The sequence below is a fragment of the Crinia signifera genome, chromosome 5, assembly GCF_055691185.1.
Source record: "Crinia signifera chromosome 5, ASM5569118v1, whole genome shotgun sequence".
Taxonomy (NCBI): Eukaryota; Metazoa; Chordata; class Amphibia; order Anura; family Myobatrachidae; genus Crinia; species Crinia signifera.
In genome coordinates this window covers 137,574,744-137,592,008 of record NC_139221.1, presented here as the reverse complement: position 1 = coordinate 137,592,008, position 17,265 = coordinate 137,574,744, and the positions used below count along the sequence as shown (strand labels likewise).

The 17,265-nt window shown below is 41.0% G+C and overlaps 1 protein-coding gene across 1 annotated transcript in view; it reads right to left on the bottom strand.

Moving 5' to 3' along the window:
• Nucleotides 1-17,265, bottom strand: part of LOC146080611 (cadherin-9-like) — a 266,660-nt gene that overhangs the window by 102,981 nt on the left and 146,414 nt on the right. Inside the window, exon 6 of the mRNA XM_083188082.1 lies at nt 6,730-6,917. Within this exon, the coding sequence (XP_083044208.1) occupies nt 6,730-6,917 (188 nt within the window). The remainder of the gene's footprint in view (nt 1-6,729; nt 6,918-17,265) is intronic.

Below are 17,265 nucleotides of genomic sequence, written 5' to 3'. Positions count from 1 at the left end.
AAAATCCTTTAAGTTGAAAACAATAAATATTTTACACCTATTTAAGCATACTGTATATCCATTGAAAAATAAAGATGTCAGTATTAAAAACACAAACATCTTCAGCATTTCTTCATAGTTTGCTGCATACATAGAATCTTTTTCAAGAACTTATTTTGGCTGATTTTAATTCATGATGCAAAGCAAAAAATGCATCACTTTGTCAGGCTCACGACACTGCATGCAGATATACTTAACTTAAGTGTAAAAACTCCATCAAGTGTTAGCATCTTTTGCATCTGTAAGCTTTGGCCAACAATTTACCACACTGAACCTAATTTCAGGAAGTGCCATTAATATTGCCATGTTTTTCAAGATGTTTGGTCTTCACTTGGTCTTGATCAATGTTCAATGAATACTTTAAAATCAAACAGGCATGTCACATTTTTGGAAGCCTGCTCAAGACTTTCCTGCATCTCATGCGTGTCAGCTGAAGCATGAGTTTGACTAGAGATGTTTTAAAACGATTTCATCTCCTATATTACAGGTACATGAATCCCATTTGAACATCTGATGCTTTTCATTTAAAGAACAGTCTGCATTGTAAATTGTTTTGTTACTGGGAGCCTGCATCTTCCCCCACCATTAATTAGCTTTTAATGAGCAATTTGTTAAACACCAGCCCCACCCCCTGTACCAGCTGACCCAAATTTCCTTTAAAATTGGAAATATTTGGAAGCCTGCTCAAGGCTTGCCTGCATCTCAAGCATGTCATCTGAAGCATAAGTTTGACTGAAGTTTGGACAAACACCCACACATTGCATCATTGTATTTTTATTTTTCACCAATTACTATCTCTCCCAGCCTCTAAGCTGATGAAAGCTATGTATTACTTATTTTGTTTACTGTTTCTTTATCATGATTTATACCATGTACCTCCACCCCCACTGTATGCAAAGCCTGTATGCTGTATCATCACTGGCTGCACACCCTGACAGCAACAAGCTGGCAGGGTGTGCCAGCTATGGAAGAAGAGTGCTATATAAATAAAATTATTATTTTTACTGCTGCCTTTGAGCAGCATGATAAAGATTGTGCCGCAAATGTCTGCCTAGGAACTGTGCCACTAAGCCATATGTACCCCTGTCTCCCCTGTCTTGCATATTGCATAGCAACCTAAAACTGTACTGTCCCTGCTTAACTTTTACCTACCTGTCTGTTTGCAATGACCAGTGGCGCCGTTGTTGGCCGCTTAAGCACTGTGCAGCTCGGTGGGTAGGTGTTCCCTGTGTGATAACTGTACTGTATCTGCTTACATTATTACCTACCTGGCTGTTACAATGACCAGTGGCTACGCTGATGGCTGCCTAGGCACTATGCAGCTCAGCGAATATATGTTCCCTGCATCTACAATCCCCAGGGCACATCGAGCATATACCTGTATGTGTTATGTATATCTGTACTGTCACTGTTTAACTGTTACCTAAACGGCATTTGCACAGCAATACAAATCAAATTCCCAGTATACGCAAGTATACCTGGCCAATAAAGCTGATTCTGATTCTGACATGAATACAGCAGAGATGTCACACCGAGAAGCTTACATACTGTAAAGACATGCTATGATAAGCCTTGTCTGCAGTATGCATTTTTGTATTGCATGATGGCCATTGCAGTTTTTTCCATCAACTGTGAGATTTCAATGAAAACACCTACAGTATTGCAATATATTTTTTTAGCTGCTCTGCTATTTTTGAGTGGAAATATTTGACAAAAAACCTTGAAACCTTGATCTTTTTTCAATCATTTTATTTTGATTTAGAAGTAATTAAAAGCTTCCACTTGTTGGCATACATTCTAATTGGCTAGGAGGGATAATGTGGGGTGTCTACCATGGGTTAATAATTTTAATGACTGCAGTAGGGAGATCAGACGTACAACCAAACATTGGTGAACGATTATCATGTCAGACTCTTCATTGGGTTTGAAGAATAATGCCATTATTCCATGCTATCAAAGGAGACGTAACATCTTTGATTGGGTTGTGCAGACTGACATCACAGTTTTAGCCAGTAGCCAATACAAAGTGATGCATTTCTGGCTAGGAAAAATGGATTCTTCAAATGTCTTAGTTGTCTTACCTGCCATTCTATTGTAGCAGCATCTTATATTGCCATCCATCCACAAGTAAAAAATATTTTATATGCCATAAGCTTACTTGTACATGATATGTGGTGTATTTACTGACATACCCATTTGCCCGGGTTATGTCATATAAACAATACAGAAAAGATATGATCAGTCAGACAACAAGCCCTAAGGAAAAATTGACTTCCCTCCGTGGTTTTATACCCAGGGTTTCAGTCAGGGCCTCTTCATGGTATTTCAAGAGGATGAGACACGTAAAACAATAGTAAAACAGAAACCAATGTGTAGAATGTTCTATGACATATGAAAATAAGAGTCCCCAAGTGATTCCTTTTGAAAACGGTGAAACAGATGTTGCTTCAGAGCCATCACCACTAGAATCCGATAGATGAATAATGGAAGCACATACAGATGTATCTCTCTCACAAAGAATAGGGTGTATGACGTACCAAAACTCACAAACAAAGGAAATACTGTAATTGAAATAATCGCATCAAGGTCTCTTTTAAAGTGATGTCTAGTGGAGCATGGCCACATTAACACAAAAAGGTATGGTAATCCACCTATAAACATAGCTTTAATTTTTTACCACAGGTAGATCAAAGCACAACATGGTATTCTTTCACAATAATAGGATAATTACACCATTTACAGTAAAATAGTATTTTTAATCCAAGTCTGTATAATACAGATAAAAAATGGAAACTTCATGTGTCCAACAAAAATACAAGATAACATTAAAATGAAATGAGTGGAGCAAAATTGTGATCAGCACTTGATGAAATAGATGGTTGGAAGAAAAAAACTGATAAGGAGGTCTGGAACTCCTTAATCTGTCCCTGGGTGGTCAGTCTAAGTCATTCAATGGCTGGACAATATATCCTGTGATGGTGCTGCCTTTAAAGTGCCAACATGTTTCAATACTGCTGGATCTTCATCGGGGCATACTGTAGATGAAAATGGGTGCCTGAGGCTCTACTTATACTTCCTGTCTGTTAAGGACAGGAAGTGATGTAGTGGTCAAGAAACTAGGCTCTTAATTCACATCAATTAATAATATATATATATATATATATATATATATATATATATATAATTAGTTTAAAAATATATGCAGTGGGATCTTATAAATGCCTTGATTTGGTAATCAGTGTGTTCCACATTGCTATATGCATTCCAGATACTGGAAGTGGTGTCTTCCTGCACTTGGAGCACACCTACAAGCATGCTGTTGGTAGGGCAAAAGTGCTGAGAGTCCGTTTTTGCTCTCAGGGATATATACTGTATATGTAAAAACAGGTACTGGAACGTGAATAAAATTACACTGATAAATTTAAGGAAGAAAAACAAAAATCTCACTTGGCTGAGTGAGTGGCCTGCTAATGGTACAAATGTAGATATTGTTAGTAGTGTAAAGATTGATTAACACTGGCTATTGTGCAAAGTTGGCTACTGTATGTCTTGACAAAGGCACCAATAAGAGCCAAAACATAGACTAGGTATTTGTAGCTATGCAACCATTATTAGAAATCAAATGAGATCATGTTTGCAAAAAATCTGGAGTGACTTCTTATGTACCCAAGTTATCGGTATGAAAGTAAATAGCAACGTGATGCCTTCCTGTATGGGTAATAGAAAATGATCCTCACTGCCAAGCAAGGCATGGTAGGAAGAGGTGGCACTCAACGGTTTTAGGTTAAAGCGTTACTTTATGTTTTTAATACCACTGACATCATCAACGTTTCAAGCCCACTGGTCTTTTCATCAGGACGTGCAAGTAAAGTGCAAAAAGTGCAGTGCCAGTGATTAAAAAGCTTGGAAATCACATTAGATCAGATGACAATTTCATTCCTGATGGATTGGTGAATATCCCTAGTCTGTTTTACATTCATTGACTCTGCTTGATTTAAATATATTTGAAATGTATTACATTTTGTGTGCTGGCCTATTTGCCCAATTACTTGTTGGAGTAGCAGCAAGTATCTTCATATTTACTTTTTTATGTCCGACACACAATATTCACACTGAGACCAATGAGTGAGGCTTCCGCACATGCTATACAGGTTGAGTATCCCGTATCCGAATATCCGTTATCCGAATTATTCCGAAATACGGACATTCCAGAAAGTGAAAACATTTTTTTTTTTTGCTAAAAACTCACTGGGGACATATGTAACAGCATCACTGGGGACATGATATGTAACTGGCACTATATATGTGCAAGACAATGATTTCTTGGCATTCAAATTCAGTGCTGAGATAGTACACACATTTTGTTTCACGTTTTGAAACCTTGTTTTTTGAACAATTAAAATATGTTTGTGTGTATTTTATGTGGTAATAAAATATATTTGTGTGTATATTATGTGTTTATACAGCATAAATGCAAGATACTTCAAAATACATCATTGAAATATTAAAATATTCCGAAATACGGAATAATCCGTTATCCAAAATTCTCCTGGTCCCGAGCATTTTGGATACGGGATACTCAACCTGTATATATACAGAGGGAGGTCACTCGCCAGACTGAAGATACAGGTTTCAAAAAAGTGCTTTTTATTTGTTTAAGCTGCCATGTCACTGGTCAACGTTTCGGCTCTAGTGTGAGCCTTTGTCAAGACTTGATGACAGCAACCAATATTTACAACAAGTGTGAGAACACCTACAATAAATACATACAAAAAGATAAGAATGCATATCAGACCAGCAAGGTATTATTTGTTGTTAACAGCATGATTGACATGCTAATCTAGACATCCAAACATCAAAATCCTAAACTGCTGTGGACCTTATACTTTTAACATCTATCAATGCATATTTGCCATAATAAAATTAAAGTCCAACCAGCTGTAGTATTATCTTATTCAATCACATAGGACGCAATATATAGATATATAAACCAGCAGGGCAAACATGAAAATACAGGTGCAGTCAGCATATCAGGAAGCATACCTTACTGCGTCTAACTCCGCACTCCACCATATTGCACGTGCAAGTGCCGTGCTATAATGGTAGGCGCTTGTGTCCACTATTTTTTGCATCACTAGGCGCGCTTAAAGCGTGTATGGAACGCAAGCACGTGTCCCGTGGAGCGCAAGTCTCCAATTCCGGTCACGTGATAGTCACCGCGTCATTCAATAACACATGCGGCTTAGCTTATCTCTTACTTGGTCCAGCTGAGCCGCAGACACTTCCTGGTCACGGTCATGTGACCGGACCAGTCACTGCTTATTCAATACCATATTATCACCACCATATACAAGGAACTGCGCCCTCTACTGGGAAACTGCAAGAACTACATCAGATATTAAGTATGCATCCTGAGTCAACTTATGACTAGCACCCTAATGATCAGGAGCTCTGCACAAAAATGTATTTAAATCCCTCAGGTCAAATATGCATTCCCTTACATATGCATATAAAAATATCACATTTTACAGACTATATACATAAAAATTGAAAAAATATATCAAAATATTCTAATAATAATGCCACCTGGTTTATTATGGTTAGATACACCATTACATTTATTTTATTTTTACAGAAATACTGATAGAGAAAGAATTGCTCTCATTGAGACCCTTAGGTACCAATGTATCTAATTTCGCAATCCACCGGGCTTCTCTCTGTAGGAGTGCCCTCCCACGGTCTCCACCCCTCTCTGATGGTGGTTCCCAATCAATAATCATATACTTTAAAGCAGAGATTTGATGATTTTCTTTAACAAAGTGAACTGCAACAGGTTTGTCGGATATCTCTGTCTTATATGCCAGTCTGATGGATGATCTGTGTTGTGTCATTCTCTCGCGGAAAGTCCTGATAGTCTTTCCCACGTAAAGGTAGCCACAAGGACATTTCAAGTAATAAATTACGTGGTCCATTAGACAAGTCAGACGATGGTGTAAAAGGATCTTTTTACCACTTTGAGGGTGATTAAACGATTTTCCTGTTATTAGTGCTTGGCAGGTTACACACCCAAGACATTTATAGCAGCCGACTTGTTGGGATAACCATGTAGGTTTTTTGTTTGTTGTAGAAATGGGCATATTAGGCCTCAATAGGTAGTCCTTCAAGTTGCGGCCACGTCTCACACTCAGTAGTGGTGGGCGCTTTTCCATTCTTGAGAAGTAAAGTAAATACGAGTAAAGAGTTGGAGACACTCACCGGACTTGCTGAAGCAAAAGTTTTTTTTAATGGTGCATACCACCTTTCAGATCAACACGTGCATAACAGTGGGTACAGGTCGACGTTTCAGTCCTGGCTGGACCTTTATCAAGACCCCCTTTCTGCCTCCTCCAGTGTGCAACTACCCTTGCCCCATGTGGGTCTTTTATACCAAAAGCACAGCCACTCCCCTTTTCCACAACAGGAAAACATGTTTGTTTTATCCTGATGAAAAAGCCGCATCGGCTTTGAAACGTTGATGCTGGAATAAACACCTTCTGCACTATTTGTGAAGCCCGTTGAGTGCCGCCTGGTTCCTGGTTAGGGAACACCCTGAACAATATATATATATATATATACAGTACACTGTGTGGGTTACTTTGAATAGTTAACAATTATTAAATACTGTGAGAATAAAACATATTCTGCAGTTACCTTTTTAACCATTATGATTCCATCCTGTGTTTTCTGTTCTGTGATTATCTCAAACACATTTTTGGCATCTCCATCAATAATACTGTAGATAATCTCAGCATTCTTCCCTGTGTCTGCATCATTGGCTTTTATTCTGCCAATTTCTGTTCCTAGATATGCCGACTCTAAACAGACAAACTGGTAGATACCTATAATACAAAAGATAAAAAACATTTTAGGAGAATTGTGCGTTTTTCATAAAAAAAGAAATATAAATATATATTTTCCATTTGCACAGAAAATATCATCAAATAATTTCTATATATTTTAAGTTAGAATTCCTAATTACAACACTGATGTATGGCTACATAGACAGTGTAATGGTTAGCATTGTAATGATTACTATTACTGCTTCACAGCACTGAGGTCACAGGTTTGAATCTCACCTTAGCCCTAACGGTGCTAAGTTTGTATATTTTCCCTGTGCTTGCATGGTTTACCTGTGGCTATTGTGTGTGTGTGTGTGTTTGTGTGTGAGCGAGAGATAGGTAATATAGATTGTAAGTTCCACTGGGCAATGACTGATCTGAATGGCCAAAAAGCAATCTGTAAAGTGATGCAGAATATACTGTATGTGCACTATATAAATAACTGTTGTTATTATTATTATTATTATTATTATTATTATTATTATTATTATTATTACTACTTTTATTATTATTATTATTATTATTATTAGTAGTAGTAGTAGTAGTAGTAGTAGTAGTAGTAGTAGTAGTAGTAGTAGTAGTAGCAGTAGTAGTAGTATATTAAATAATATAATATTATTGTATATAATAATAATAATAATAATAATAATAATAATAATAATAATAGACCCACACATTTGATTTACCAGTAAACAATCTCAGGCATGAGTCATTTAACTTTATTCAGTCAGGTACGATCTGAGGCCAAGAATTTTTTCCCCTGCAAAGCGTGTATGGCCAAACAAAGAAAAATAAATGTATTAAATGAATAAAATCAACTGATGCACTTTTATCTTAGGGTATTATTAATATACAGTATTATCATGTTCTTTTCCGGAATCATTATGACTAGAGGATGTTCTATAAAAGACTCTAAAATAATGTTCATTTAGCCTTGAATCAGACATTTTGAAATTGGCACCCTGCTCTCTGCAGACTTTTATTTAATAGAACATCACACTGATGTCAGAATATGAAGTAAAACAAATATATTGACAGAAGACAGAAAACTACATAAAATATAAAATAATGGAAATGTACAGGGGACACCATTTATAAAGGTGAATTACAAAAGCGAATGTGTGTTAAAAAAAAATTCTTTAGATGGAAACCTACAATAACTAAACAAGTGGTGAATCATGGGTTTATGTGTTCACATACTGAGCTGACTCCAGTGGCCTCATGTAACCATGTAAGCATTTTACAAATTAAGATGTAAAAATACAGTTTAATTTACATAATTTTATATGCATACTAAGCTGTACATATTTAAAGTACTAAGTTAAATGCATCCAATATATGAATGATAGAGAGAGAGAATAGTCCACATCTGCCACCACTCAGTAAAAAGTAAATTGCTCCGGTGCCATTGAAGGCACTGTACATGTATCCAAAAGGAAGGCACTCGAGGACTGCTTATAATTCTAAAGACTCTGTATTATAGGTTTAACATTTTAGGGACCACAGTCTCGTGGTCAGAACAAAAATGGCATAAATAAGTACAAAAAACACCCTCTAATATACCCCCCCCCCCCCCCCCCGGTCGTGAGCCACCTCCATCATCCTGGAAGTCACCACTGATGTACTTTTGGTCATGCCAAGGACATCACTATAGGAAGCGCATATAGGCCCTCATTCAAGTTTATTCGGTCTCCTGCACGTTTGCATGGGGGGCCGATGGTTGTGCCTTGCGCATGCACATAATTAGTTATTTGCAGGGCTTCTGTGCGAGTGCCCTTGTTGCCCTGTAGTGTCGGTGTGGTGCAGCAGAACAACCCTGACATTCCCTCTTTGAATGTGCTGCAATTGCTGAACTTGTCTTTTCATTGGCCACCATTTTTATCCCACAATACACAAAAAGTGCAGATCACATATCACTTAGCATTTGGATGTAGGTGAAGGCAAAAAAACCTTGCTCCTTCAAAAAAAAAAAGAATAAAAAAGCAAGATGACAAAAGTAGATTGTCCCAAGTACATTTTGTACTGTATACAGTACAGGTTGAGTATCCGGTATCCGGATATCCGTTATCCAAATTATTCCCAAAAAACGTGGTTTTTTTTTGAATAGTTTTAATTTTTTTTTCTTCCCCCCTCCCCCAGACCCTTTTTTTATACTTAGCTAGTCCCCAGGCATCCACGGCAGGCCTTCAGCCTCATCTCCGCCATCTCTAGCAGTCCCAGGAGTGCATTGCGCGAGTTCCCAGATGCGCCAGTGATGTCACCGGCGCGCCTGGGAACTCACGCAATGCACTCCTGGGACCGCTGGAGACACCGGAGATGAAGCTGAAGGCCTGTCATGGATGCCGGAGGACTCCATGGATGCCGAGGGACCATCGGGGACCCACCAGGGGACAGGTAAGTACAGTATGTAAAACAAAAATATTCCAAAAACCGTAAAAATCCCTTATTCGGAATACTCGTGGTCCCGAGCATTTCGTATAAGGGAAACTCAACCTGTATTAGTAATGGAAATAATGATAGTTCTCCCAGACCTCTAAAGCTTCAGGTATGAATTAAACAACCCCAGTAGAGAAATGAGAACATTCGACACATGGATCCATCTAAACATGAAAAAGTTGGGGAGGCCTTATAACAACCTTTGCCTAATTAATGTGTTGCTCCTTTTACAGTCCAAGAGTTACAACATAAAATTATTTTATTATCATATACACTAAAACCAGGGGAATCATTAAAATTGTAAATCGTTAAGCAATGATAATGATTACAAAAAAACTGGTTAAGTTCAGTGCAACCCCTTGATCCAGTGCATTGTACAACTATCATACTGCATCAGCAATAACTTAATTTATCTACATATAGATAAAAGTGGGGGAGCTGCCCATAGCAACCAACCAGATTCTAGCTATACATTTCCATATCACATGATAGAAAATGATAGACAGAATCATATTCATTGCTATGAGCAACATCCCACTTTTTACTTTTAGAAGCTATAGTAAATGTATTTCATAGTTTGGACCATCATTTTGTGACATAACTAGTAGTAGAAGGTAATGCAGGTGTGCCCAACAAACACACACCAGATTCATGTATTTAGTATTATTTTTCCATAGTGAAGGCTTGCTTATCAATAATGCCTGTATTATACACAATCAAGGTAGATACATACCAGTTCACTGGACTAATAGTGTTCACAGTGGGTATAACTAGAACAGGTATAGGCAACCTGTGGTTCTTCAGCTGTTGCAAAACTACAAGTACCAGCATGCTGTGCCACAATTGTAGCACTCCCTAATAGCAAAACTGTGGCAAGGCATGCTGGGACTTGTAGTTTTATAAACAGCTGGGGAGACACAGGTTGCCTACACCTGAACTAGCACTTTGTGTACCCCATCAGAAACATAATAAATATCTCCACAATATTTGCTGATTTTATGTCCCATATCAAGCTGATCTGAGACACAAATCCGGAGACCATAGAGGGTGGTGATATTTTTTTCCAGGGACACTTTAAATTCCCAATTGGACTATGCTCTGTGGAGATCCATAATAGTAAGAAAGCATGCCTGTGCAAACCAAACTACCAGCTTATCTGTCCTGGACATGGAACAGGTCAGGCACCAAACACAAACATAGTCCACACAGAGGCAGCACCCCCCACAATTCTTTGCATACTTTGTATCACTGGGGCATTCTATTTATTTATTTACAGTTTCTTGTATAGCGCATAGTACCTCTATGGTACCTCTCCTCGGTGGCTCATTACCGCCCTCCAGTGGCCGGCGCCCTAGGCAAATGCCTAGTCCTGGCTAGTGGTGGCGCCGGCCCTGGCCTGCTGTCACTCCCTATCCCTGAATTTTGGTTCATATTGTGTGGCACAATGTGAAATTTGGTTCATATTGTGTGGCATAGTATGAATTTTGTCTCATTCCATGTGGGATAATGTGAATTTTGGCTCATTCTGGAGGTTATTCTGATCGTAGCGGCCAAACGTGCGTACGTTCACTATTAACGTACGCTATCCGTACGCGGCCGTTGGGGTTAAGTCCACCCACAAATCAGCCGCATACGTACGGGCAGAAACAACGTCGAAGGGGAGTGGCGTACAATTGAGCGTACGCCAACGTACACGGACGGACCAGCCCTTAGACTCCGAAAACTGGCGTACAACAGAGCGTACGCCACCGTTTACGGACGTCTCTCGTCCGTCTTCCCGCCGACTTCTTGCGGCTATCTGAGCGTACGCCAGCTTGTACGGACGGGTCCCTATTGTTTTCAATAGAAAACTCAGCTTATGTCACCGCTCGTGAGAGTGAGCGTACGTCCGTGCACGCTGGCATACCCTTCACATATATGGACCTGCAAATCTTGCCTTTCAACTACACTTCTGACAATTAATTAATTATTCTAATTGTTATTCAATTATTGTTTTCTATTAACTCAATTGTCTACCTTAATAAAGACCCTAATAACACAACATTTTAACCCTCATTACATGTATATTTGTTATGTTCTAATGTGGCATTTTAATCACTATCTATGTGTCCCCACATTGCTTTTACTTGTAAATAAATTTATGTTGGTGTTTGTGTGTATGTACTAAATTATGTCCCTAATTAGTTTGATCTGATTTTTTTAACATGTATACCTACCCTGATGTTATGTGTGATGTTTTCATCTAGCAACAATAAAAAATCATGCCTTTTCACTATGTGTTATTTCACCCCAAAACACACACATTCACACATCATTCATTACCCCTCACCTCAAATTATCAATATAACTTACATGACACATCTGTATGTACCTGCCCTTACAAACCCTCTCACATATTTATGATTAAAAACACAGGCAACTTCTAACTTTCCAAAAACTTTTATTTAGAACAAACATAATAAGGGGGGGGGGGGGGATAAAAAAAAATTACATGAGGGCCTCCAGACGTACAAAAAGAATATGTAAATAAAATAAAGTAAGGAATATTTCCCTCATGATATTGGCTCCTGGTGCTGTTCAGTGTCTGTAGTGAAGGGGAAAAACACATTATAATTAATATATCATATACATAAATGTTTATTGCATTGTAACATAATATGAATTTGTGAGTTAAGTGTGAAGGCCACATACATTTTTCCACTACATTGAAGATGGGTATGCTGTAAACATGGTCCAAAATACTATTCTGTTGACACACACATACTGTACATATTACATAAAAATATAAAAATTACTCCTTATTGGATGAATGTATGCTGTATCCCAATTGGTAGTTTGGTTTTGGGGGACTCACCTCTAACCTCACAATTAGGCTGTGCTATTTAAGGGTTATGACATTGTTGCGGCTTAAGCACTCCTTACTATTTTAAATTTAGGACATTGCTGTACAAATTATAGGCCTAAAGCTATGTTTGTAAAGCATGCATCCGCATGGCCTCACACACTATGAACAAAACAATCTATAAATTTATGTTGCACATCATGCTGGGAAGTGGAGTTACACAACACCTGGATCCACATAACTACAACACCACTAATGTCGGATATGTCATTGGATGTACTGTTATGTCAATTATTCAAGGGGTGAGGCATAGCCACACTCAAAAAAAAACACCAAGGGGACCCTTGTTCCTGGAGAAGGACAGGCCACACCTCATGGTCGCCCTGCAGTGATATGTTGCAACTAATGTTGATGTTGGATACACATATGTGGTTGTTGTGATTGTTTATGTGTAGAAATGTGTAGGTAAACATTAGACACATTATTTACTTACGGCTAGTTGAGCCATCCTGCTCGCCGCTGGTTGGGTGTGCGGTGGTTGGGGGGGTCAGGAGCAAGGGGGATGGGATAGGACAGGGATACTGGTAGTGGGTTGGAGTGGGGATTGGAGAGGTTTGGGGGTGGGTAGTGGAGAGGTGTAGGGGGGTTGGAAATGGGGTGGGGAGGGGGTGGGGGTAGGGGTGTGGGTGGGGGTTGGGGAGGGGGTGGGGGGGGGGGTGGGGGTTGGGGAGGGGGAGGGGGTGGGGGTGGGGGTTGGGGAGGGGGAGGGGGTGGGGGTAGGGGTGTGGGTGGGGGTAGGGGTGTGGGTGGGGGTGGGGGTTGGGGAGGGGGTGGGGGTTGGGGAGTGGCTGGTGGAAGGGGATGTCGAAATTTGGTGGGCCCCAGCTGGACCCATTGTCTCCTCCTCTTCCTCCTCCTCTTCCTCCTCCTCTTCCTCCTCCTCTTCCGGCTGCTCCTGGGCTGCCTGCTCCCGTGCTGCCTGCTCCCGGGCTTCTATGCGTGCCCTTGCCCGTGCTGAAATGTTCATGTTGATGGCATAGAAATCGAAGATTGGGTTTCATAAAAAAGGGGGAAAGAAAAATTCACATTAGTCATGCTCATAACCTTCCAAATTATCATTGCTGTTATATTTCAGACATTTATCATGCAAACTAATTGATATGCTACACCCAAAAACTGAGCAACTACTTAACCCCCCCCCTATACACCCCCTATACACCCATATACACCCCCTATACACCTCCTATACACCCCCTATACACCCCATATACACCCCCTATACACCCCCCATACACCCCCTATACACCCCATATACACCCCCTATACACCCCCTATACACCCATATACACCCATATACACCCCCTATACACCCCCTATACACCCATATACACCCCCTATACACCCATATACACCCACATACTCAGGAACATATTTATAAAAAGTACAGAAATCATTTGCAAAAAAACGCAGACATACTAGTAATAAAAACTTACATCGGGCAATATGGCGGCGAAGTGTAGAAAGCAACACTGGCTGCCGCCGGCGCATGTCAGACCAGCGCCGCTCGACTTGGCCCAGGCTTCTGCGGACGCCGGTCCGGGTGTATATTAGGCGGCGGGCAGCATTATACGCCCGCCGCTTGTCCATGTTGGACACATATGGGCCCCTGGGTCCATGACCTCAACCAAGGCCAACAGCTCCTGGGTCGAAAACGCCCTAGCCCTGGTTGAAGTCATAGTGGCAATGGCGCAGTTAATAATTGCAGGTACATATATCACTTTTGGTGCTTGCTGATTGGTGTAAAAAATTGTTTGTTTAGTATTAACTTTATTAATCCTTCTTACATTAACAAACTGGATGCGAATAGAAACTTACACGGACCGTTCCGATATACACACACCATAACCAACAGCATGCATTCAATGTATAGAGAGGAACTGTATATACAGTGTGCGTAAAAGAATACACGCAACCGTCTACTAATAAATACGCTGCTAAAAGGGGCACAATACACCGATTTCCATGGAGAGACGTACTGTATATACAGTGTGCGGAAAAGAATACACGCAACCGTCTACTAATAAATACGCAGCTAAAAGGGGCACAATGCAACATGTTGGTGTATGACAATTTCATACTCATTACATATGTAAGGAAAGCATTATAACGTGATGTTTTGAAATGTGACTCACAAAGCATACATGAACTCCAACAGATACCAGCTGACAACACTCATCATTGGAATGACAGGTGCACACATTTCACGATGTAGCACACAATGCTCCACAACCTGTGTATGTGCATGTACAGGTGATTGATCAGGTGCGTTGAGACCTGCGTAATTTAAGCGGCAATTATCGGCGGGAAATATCGGCGTAAATTAGCAACTACATTGCAGGGAAAAATATACGCCCCCTTGTTCATGGCGGGAGATTAACATATAAATATTCAGTCAGATGCAGGCCAGAATTGCTGCAAACATGTCTATCTCAGACGATTCCGCAGCTGAGGACGCTCTACAGAGAGCTACAGCAGAATCCCTGCTTGAAGCTTTGCAGAAGAGGGAATAGGAGCGGAGAAGGAGGGCTCAAGAGAGAAGTAGCCTGCAAGACCAAGCGGGCCCCTCACTAACAGGCCCTGTTCAACCTCCACCAGCTCCACAAGGGCCAAGCAACCAGCCAGAACAAGAGGTTGCATCTCTCCAAACAGGTGTGACCCAGCAGGTGCATGGTGAGAGAACTGGGGCCACCAGAAAATGAGCTGCAACATCTAGGGTGAGGACTGAGCAGGATACCACCACCAAAAAGAGAAACCCTGCATTTGTAGAGGCAGAATTGCGAATTTTAGTGCCCAGGGCACGCAAATGGATAGAATTGGCAACCAGGAAGCCGAGTGCCAGTGCAAGGAGAAACCTTTGGGACAAGATCACAGAGGAAGTGAACCAGGTGTCACCAGTGGTCAGAGATTGGCTAGCGGTGAAGAAAAGGCAAGTGTGTTTGTCCCCCTGATAATGTCATATGTGTGTACATATGTTACATGTATGTTTTGAGAATAATAGAAAGGTGTGTTTGTAGATAGTGCTACACTTCAATGTCACATGTGAACACAACCATGTCTAATAACCCACATTGATATATGAAACATGCACCATTGGTGTGATGTGAGGTTATGGGCACAGTTCTGCTCATGTGAAGTATGTGAAGTATGTGATGGGACAAGAGAAAGTGTGTTTTTGAAAGAGTTGTTGTAACATGTTCCATATGATGCTACTGAAACAAGAATGACCAAACTGTGCAGATGTAGCTGGTGAGAAACTACACATCCCAGTATGCCATCCCATAGTTAAATTACTCCATAATAACCACACTGTCAAGCTATGGTGGAATGTGTAGTTTCACAACAGGTGGAGGTGCATAATTTGGCCATGGATGATGTCATTTCTGCATAGTGATCTATGTATGTGGATTTAGTGGCCTAATGAATGAGATGAGACACTGAAATGCCTCCTAATGGAGACATTAATGTGTGTGTGGGACACATATGGTTAAAAAACATAAGATCACCCACACTAGGAAATGTCACGTAGCACAGTGGTGCACATATCTCATGGTGATATTTGTATTTTTAAACTTGTAGGTGGACAGACTTCAAAACGACACTGAAGAGGAAGATGACTGACCGGTACAACCACAGCATGTCCACCGGGAGAGGGCCTATGCCAGATAATTTGGAGTATACCCCCCTGGAGCAGGACGCCTTGGACGTCATTGATGTGGCCGAGGTCAGGGGGATATCCAATATGGATAGTGAGCTCCCGGCGGAGGTCTTTGCTGCTGCTTTTGATGGTAAGTCACAGTAATGCATTGTATTTTGAAAGATATTTTTTTGTGCGTATGTGATGGTGACATTGTTTTCAATTATTATCCTAGAAGAAGCAGAAACCCAGGATGAACCGGCAGCATCTTCCTCTGCAGAGCCACAGGTGGAGCGAGTGGTCCAGCCTCCACCAAGACGACATCCCCAGCCACAGGAGACATGAGATGAGAGCGTGATGGTGATGCTGGAGAGGATCGAGCAGCAAGGGGTGGATGCTGCGATCCGTCAGCAGCAGGTTGGGGAATTTCTGGCGGATTGGAAGGCCACAAACAGGCAGCAGTGTGAGGCCTTCAACCGCATGAATGACACTCTGGCGGCTGGCATGCAAAGCATTGGCCAACACCTCAGCCGCCAGAATGAAATTCTTGCGGAGCTGCTGACCACCGCCAGGTCCCTAAGGGACAATCCCCCATCTGCTGGCCCACCCCAAGCTTCTCCCCAACCTTCCACCTCTGCTGACCCTCCTGTGTCCACTAGGGGAAGACGCCGCAAGCCATCTGAGCCAAAGGCCCCTGTCCCCAAGGCCCCATCTAAAAGGGGGAAAAAACTGCCCAAATAATGAGACCTGGTTCACTTCCTCTGTGGTTGGACCCCAAATGTTTAAATTGCACTGGACATCCACTTCCTGAGTTGGCCATCGATCCATTTTCGTGCCATGGGCATTAAAGTTCTTATTTTGACCTCTACAAATGCAGGATAAATTTTTGGTGGTGTGTATCTTGCTTAGTATTCACCCTGGTTGTTGCAGTACGTATTCTGGTGTCCCCATTTCTTTCACCATTGCATTTGCAGGGTAACACATGTTTGGAGATATGCAACTTCTTGTTCTGGCTGTTTTTTTATTTTTGTGTCTATTTTATTTGTTTATTTGATTTATGACATTAAAGTGTCAAATAAGCTGTGATGCTGAACAGCAAATAAATTTATTTTACCAATTAAAACAAAATTGTTGTATGTGTAATTTCGGTACTTCTTTACTTTCACGGCGCCAGGCGTCAGAGTCCCCTTGCGGGGCTCGCTTCGCTCGCCCACGCTGCGGGCACGGTGGCTCGCTACGCTCGCCACGCTAATTAAAATCAACTCCATGCCAACATGGATAGTGGAGGTATGAACTATCCATGTTGGCATGGCGTTAACTTTGTTTATTTTACTTAGTTTGTGGCGAGCGTAACCCGGAAGTACGCGCGGCGCCAT